The 7,277-nt window shown below is 39.4% G+C and overlaps 1 protein-coding gene across 11 annotated transcripts; it reads right to left on the reverse strand.

The window, feature by feature from the left end:
- Nucleotides 1–293: 293 nt before the first annotated feature.
- Nucleotides 294–5,172, reverse strand: LOC122875537 (ankyrin repeat and protein kinase domain-containing protein 1-like). Of its 11 annotated transcripts, none has more exons than XM_044194806.1 (12): nt 5,028–5,172; nt 4,609–4,769; nt 4,152–4,482; nt 3,911–4,059; nt 3,750–3,799; nt 3,337–3,492; nt 3,011–3,102; nt 2,832–2,895; nt 2,658–2,725; nt 2,221–2,266; nt 1,797–2,039; nt 1,458–1,705 (listed from the first exon to the last, which is right to left on the reverse strand). In XM_044194806.1, exons 1-12 carry the CDS (start codon nt 5,028–5,030, stop codon nt 1,698–1,700), a joined length of 1,371 nt encoding a protein of 456 aa, XP_044050741.1. In that variant the 5' UTR covers nt 5,031–5,172; the 3' UTR covers nt 1,458–1,697. The 11 variants fall into 11 exon arrangements, with proteins under 11 accessions (XP_044050732.1, XP_044050731.1, XP_044050733.1 ...); XM_044194805.1 differs by having other exon boundaries at nt 4,152–4,485; XM_044194807.1 differs by having other exon boundaries at nt 4,609–4,788; nt 5,028–5,163.
- Between the last annotated feature and the right edge of the window lie 2,105 nt (nt 5,173–7,277).

Below are 7,277 nucleotides of genomic sequence, written 5' to 3' on the forward strand. Positions count from 1 at the left end.
AATTCAAGTTTGCAGCAGTATACTTGCAGGTGAGAATTACAAAAAAAGGGAAAAAACGCAGAAGCAACAGCTACAAAAGTCCTTTAAAATATGTTGTTTGCCCAGAGGAGAGTTTGTATTCCACTTTGTCAGCTCATATTCTTGGAGTTTGAGGTCATTAAGGCCCTCGTGCAAAGGGATGGAGTTTTTAGCTAACCTGTTGATGAAGTTGACTTTCTTGACACACCAAATTCCCTGTATGTTCTCCAGCTGGAGGCATGAGAAGCCACTGGGGGAGGACAGTCAGGTCTTGCTTAGGTGGCAGAGATTCGTCCCACTGGAGGCCTAGAACGCAGTGCTGCTTGGTTATCTGTGGAGCTTCTCTCCCCTCCGTTCTTCCGATGCCTGCTGAGCTTAACTCTGTTTCTGACAGTAGCAGACGTCACTCTCCCACAAAGAGGATTGGGAGCATTAATACAGGATGGGGTGGGGTGAGATGGGTGTGTAGGGTGGTGTGAGGCAGAAGTTCTGAGGAAGAGAAGGGTGGGTCGAGATGACACTTGAACACACTTTCCCCTCGGAGGATTACCATGGCGTAGAGGTGTATGTATTTTTTGCAGAGCGAAAGGAGACAGAGCTGTGAATGAGACAACGGTCAAATTCCAGAATACTGTTACGCCTTTGAGACAGAGAAACAAGAGACAGACAGATAGAGATATACAAGTGTCTCTGTGTGTGTGACGAAAGGAAGAACTTCTAAAGGCAACATGTTGTAATTGATTACTAAAAGAAAATAATGACAATGTTAAGAGTGCCTTGAAATACATGCCATTAATATTAATACATTGTCATTATTTTCTGTCATAGTAGTGTAACACAACAGGCTTATAAATACACACTCACAGAAACTCACATTTTGAGAATACTGTTGGTTATGTAATATTAGATTTTACCACCGCCAGTCAGAAAACAAGGTTAATGAATGCAAGGGAAGGTGGTTTTGAAAGGACGTTAAGCAAATCTGTTCTGTCTTATACTTTTTTTTTGTCTCCATCAGTTCATTGTTAGGGCCATTATTCAGTGTGAGAGTAGTGAACAACAAACCTGTACAATACACTGAGACAGGAGAATAACTTTGTTGCCTGGGATGCCCTCGATACCATCATCTGCAGGTGACTGACTGACTGACTGCTTGTGACAGTTACTGAGGGATTGAACCAGAAAAGCCTCTTACCAGTCTCTCTCTCTCTCTCTCTCTCTCTCTCTCTCTCTCTCTCTCTCTCTCTCTCTCTCTTACTCTCTCTCTCGCTCCCTCTCTCTCCCTCCCACCCATTGGAAGAAACAAGCCACGTCCCCACTTCATAACATTAACAATGGCAAGCATGTTTGTCACTGATAATTAAGCCATAACCCCTACACAACGCACCATCTTACTTTTTTAACTAAAAAAGAAGAGAAGGCGAGGAGTCAGAATTTTCTCTCTTTCTGATTAAATATGTTTATTAAAAACATATGAAAAAAAGTTCTTTACATTCACGACTTTCTGTAAAACAAGTACAGTGTAGTAAAATGTCAACAAATTCCATATATACATATGAATAGAATATATAAAGAATATGTAAAATATAAAAATAAAGATAAAAGTGTAGGAGCAGAGGCAGGAAAAGTCTTTGACACCTCTGTCCATAAAATGCAGGAAGGTCACAACTCCTTTAGAATTAGCCACCTTAGGGAGGGGAAAGAGAAATTAAAATCTTGAATAACTTTTCATAGATTAAACTACCATGTTTGAATATTTTACCAAGAGGAAATCCTACCGAGCCTCTCCACTAGTGTGGGCTGATGTTTTTTGAGGGCATCGTAGAAGGCTGCTTTGACCTTTAACCCTCCTGGACGAAATGTGTTTTGATAAAGCACTCTCATTTTATCCTGGCTTGTCTCTTTAGCTTCAATCACTGAGTAGGTTTCACCGTGGACCATGTCTCCAAGCTCCTCTGCTATTGCCATTACCTCGGAAACGTTCTGAATTAACTTTGCCCTCATGTCATCAACAAACTTTGCTGTTTTAAAATATAGAAGAATGAGACCATGTTCATAAAAAGCATAATTCAATTAATGTGACCCTTCATAAATTCCAACATCCTGCTCATTTTGTTCTTTTTCTTAACGCACAGGAAACGTTAACAATAGAGAACTTTCATTTTCATGACACAGAGCATCTGTACAGTGAAAAATACTCACCTTTAGCTGTATCACTCATTACTTTAGTAGAAACATTGACAGAATCCTGTTGGCAAAAATAATAACCTTTTTCAGTCTATATCGTGTAATTTATTATTGATAAATGTATTATACACTAGTTTCAGAAGCCTACTGTTGTTTTGTTTTTGTTGATGTGTGTGGTATGACATGATAATAAACCACTGAGAATGCGATGACATTCCTGTCAAAATAATATGAATTTAAATTAATGATGCAAAAAATAATAAAATATAATTCATATTACATTCCCTTGACATATCTCTTTGCTCACTGGTGTTTTGGTTGTATGCTAGGTTTGACTGAAGGCTACGTGTTTTTGTTCTCAGGACTCCCTTGATCATAATGAGATGGCCTGATTAAATAAAGCTATTTAATTTGTTTCCTGTGAGGCAAAGGTCAAAGTGCATTTGGCGTACCTGTATTGAAGACCTTTCAGTTTGAGTAAATCTGACATGATCCACAATATCATTTGACTCGGACTGTTCTGAAAAAGAGAAAGAAACATCATGTTTTATTGTAAAAAGAAAGGAATAACTTAATTAATTAGTTTAAGATTAAACACATGCGACTAACAGTGTTGAATGATCTACCTGGTGTCTGAAGACAATTGAATGCAACACTTGTGTCTGAATGTTGATTGCTGGTTGGTGACTCCTACAGTAAAACAAGGAGAAAATACTATATATCGGAGAAAGAAATAAACCAGTTAGAAGTAAATTATGCATCTTGATTAATCAGGACTCAGGATATTTCATTTTAATTTTTGTACCAGTTCTACCAGTCTTGTCAAGACTTGATAGACCGCATCATGAATTCCCTTCTTGTGCTTAGAGAGCACATTCTCAGTGACTTCAAGGCACTCTGAAAGAGAAGCCAAGTTTCATTTTAAATACATAGTGTATGTACATAATGTCTGTAAATTACAGTGGGAATGAATGAGCAGTGGCTTCACAAAGGCAAGAGGTATCATAAGTGTCAAGCTAGTCTACAAAAGGTTTCGAAGTGCGTTTGATTTAAATATATAGTTCAGAATAGAAAATGTTTTAATATGGTGGCAATGAGCATTTATATATATATATATATTTAAATACCTACCTTTAATGGTAGGCCTCTTGGAGGGCATGTTATCCCAGCACCTCTGCATGAGGTCAACCAGCTCTTTCAACCCCTCCGCTTTCATCTGGTCAACTTCCTCACAGGAAGGTCTGTCTCCCAAAGGGATCCTCAGCGCCACAAGATTGTAATCAGCCGCTATAGTACATGTGATAAAGACATGAAACATACAAACACAACTGAGTGTGTGTACATGTGTGTGAACTGAACATAATACTGTATATACAGTGATTAGTTTAGTGGTACAGAGATAAATTGTAAGGGCAATAATTGTTATTATAATTATTGTTATTGTGGTTTCATTGAATAAAAGATTGGAAACCTAATTATTAAAAAATAACTTAACAAAACAATGGGGTGGAAAGTTTAATGACAATACAATAAACTTTACATACCTTGATAGGGCTCTTTACCAGTAACAATGGACCAGAGCAGGATACCATAGCTGATCAAGAGTGAGAAAGAGAGGAGTTTTCACGTAACAGGTTAATACAGTTAAAGTTTTTACCATGTACAGTAGTATTCCTATTTATAGGTATTCTTTTTTAATGTTAACCTGTATATGTCAAAAGAACGGACAGGTTGATATGATGCCTCAAAAGCCTCGGGAGGCATGTACTTGTATGAGCCTCCGATCTGTCCTGTTGCTTCTCTGTTGCTGTTCAAAGCACTGTTGGAAACCCTGGACAGACCAAAGTCTGCTAGCTACAGAGTAAGAAGGCAAACATAATATTAAACAAACAATTAAATCAGCTTTATCTTTAATGCAAACATAAGAGAACTAGAAGGCACTCTACCTTGGCGTTAAGGTCGTCATTCAGCAGCACATTACTTGGCTTTAGGTCGTGGTGCATAAGGTTATTTTTATGGAGGAAGTTCATGCCTAGAGCCACTTGATGGGCCAAGCGGAAGGCCAGGGGCCACGGTGGAGGGGCAGATAAGTAATTCAGCAGGGACTGAACAGATCCTCTTTCCATGAACTCCATCACTATTCCGTGTTGCTTGGATGGTCCCTGATAAATTCCATAAAGCCTCAGCACAAACTCACAGGAAGCCTTTTCCATATGATTAGCTTCTTCATACAGTGCTTTCTCCTTAGGCATTAAGGGGCTGGAATGAGGAAGGTGACTGCTGAGAGCAGTAGTGAGAAAGCAAAAGAGACAGAGCTGCTTGAACTGCAATATAACGTGTATGGGTGTGCATGAATTCATCATTTTAAAGTTACAGAAAAATTGCAGATATTTATGCATTTACCAAACACCATCGTGAAGTATCTTAATGGCCATATCAAACCCCCAGTCCTTGTGCCTGACCTTGTAGACACGACCAAATCCCCCAGAGCCAACTAGCTTCCATTTCTCCAAGCTTTCATCGCCAACTGGCTCAGTCTTGTGGCTGAGCAGCTCCATCTTCTGCTGAACTCAGGGAGAACAACTGTAACCTCAATGATGGAAATCATTACAGCAAAAAGCTACGAAACATGAATAAAGTGGTTCAATGACTGCACAACTTATTTATTTTTATACACTACATTGTAATTACTGCTTACACTGTGTCTTTGTCATTAGAGCAAGAGCAAGTTTTGGTTATGAAGATATTGACAAACGTTTTCCACAAGCATTTCCCTTGTGTTTTGTTCTTGTTACATTATTAAACACCTGGATTCTACTCACCATATATCCCCTCACGTGTTCCTCAAATAAAGATTCAAGATTTAGATCATACCAAAGCCGTGGCAAAACTAGTCGATACAAGTTCCAGTTTCCTGTCCCTGTTCTTTAGAAAGCCTGACACTGTTGCTGGGGGGAGGAGTTTATACTGAAGAGAACTTGAGTTAGGCAATAACTGTAGAGACTGTATGAACTGCAGGAGTTGAAAATAGCATGGGTCACATTTCCTGTTATATCAGAAAATTGTCTATTAAAATGAATTTAACTGAGGAAAAGCTGAATTAAAATGCTTTTACCCACAAGGTTTGACTGCAGTTTTATTTCAGGTAATGGCAAGTATGTGTTGCTAATATTACAGCCAAGAAATACAGAGAAAATACTGATATAATAAGACCACAAATAACATACAGCATTCAACTTTTCAACACTGATTTCAACTGATTTTTCTGTGGTGAAATTAGGTGCAAATACAAACTGGAAAATTTGCTCCATTTTGTTACTATTTTTATATTGGCTATAAAAATGCTGTGACACTTTTTTTACTTCCTCATACATGAGCGGTAGCAAGGATGCACTGTGAGAGGATGTGAAGGGCACATAGTTGTTCTAAAAAAAATCAGAATGGGGTGATGGTGTGGTAGGAAAAAAAACACATGCAGAATACCTGCATTGATTACAAATCTGGCAGTCTCTTATCTATGTCAGACTTCGGTTGAGATTTGTGTTGATCTATAGGAAGGAAATTTTGCTGAGAAGGAGAGGTATACTATAGATAAAGAATAAACATGTGATCTCTTGTTAAGCCAACAAATTACAGTTTTCAAAGATTTTCAGTCAGTAAAATGTGAATTATTCTTTCTCCATTATTTTTAGTTCTAAACTCTGAACACCTGCCCTTTCACAACTGTTTTGAGATATATGAAAAATAGCCCACTCACATAGGATCAAGCAGGATAAAATACTATATATAACAGTGCCATACTGTACTGTATAATGTAATGGTACTAGTTTCAACCAGTTCTTAACCTGCAGGTTCTTTTGAGGAAAAAAATTAATAATAAAACATATTACATACTACAATTAAAGATTACAATTTTTATTGTTAAAAACATATTACAAGTTTACAAATTTGACAATAATACTGTGATTATGTACTCAACTGTACACCCACCCACAGAAACATACACGTGCATTTGCTCACAATGGAATAAATTACATTTTCACAATATTTAAAGCTGAGCTGGTGCTACTTCATTGCACTGAGCCTTGCTTTCATTCCGGATATAACATTCATCTGCAGTGTGATTACATGATTTCAAACCTCCTTTCTAGTGTCTCTTTGCTTCTCTTTATCTCTCTATCTTGGATACTCTCTCATGCACACATAAGACAAAAGCCACGCTGACACTGTCTAAATTATTAATGCCAAACACTGGTCTAAAAAATCACAGTCTGGAGCACAGGTGTCTGTGAAGACTGACAGCTACCATGGATCTAAATCATGTGTGTGCAATCACACATGCACATCCCGTTCATTAACTGAGCTGAGGTGTATTTACTCACATCCCATGCTGCCTTGCTGTTTCAGCCGGCATCAATAGGCGCGGTCTGCTTTCACTCACTGCATTTCCATTGCTCTCTCCCCTCCCTCTTCTCCACCCACCTTCATTTACGCTCAGCACAGTGTGGACCTCTCTCACCAGTGGCTGCTCTCTCCACTACATCTCTCTCTTCCTGGCTGCCTTTTATCTCATCCTCTGTCCTTTTGAAACCGTCTATCATACTATCCTTTATGTGCTTCCCTCTCTCCTTGTCTCATGCTCATGATATATGAGGCAGGGGATTAGTCTAAAGGGGATCTCTCTGTGCTGGATATCTGAGTGGAGAGGTGAGCGACTGTCTTTCCCACCACAGTGGAGGAGTGCTTTTACTCTAGGGCGCATCACTGATGCAGGTTACATCCTCTGGAGCAGCGACAGGACAGCCTCAGGTGAAAGCGAATAGACCGAAAACCCATGTGCACGCCTGGATGTGCTTTGTGTTGTGAGGAGAGTGGACTGAAAAAGGGAGGCAGGAGGCAGCAACACAGGGAGGGGAGCGGTTAGAGGCGCCCGAGTCACAGGGGTTTGGGGGAGGTGGGCGTGGGGTCTGCTGGGAGTGTTTTAAAAGTGAAAGGAGGAGAGTGTGTGTGTGTGGAGGGGTGGGTGGGGGTGGGGGGTCTGCTCTGCTCTTAGATCAAAGAACTGGAAGAAG

The sequence above is a fragment of the Siniperca chuatsi genome, linkage group LG4 (genome assembly GCF_020085105.1).
Source record: "Siniperca chuatsi isolate FFG_IHB_CAS linkage group LG4, ASM2008510v1, whole genome shotgun sequence".
Classification (NCBI taxonomy): domain Eukaryota; kingdom Metazoa; phylum Chordata; class Actinopteri; order Centrarchiformes; family Sinipercidae; genus Siniperca; species Siniperca chuatsi.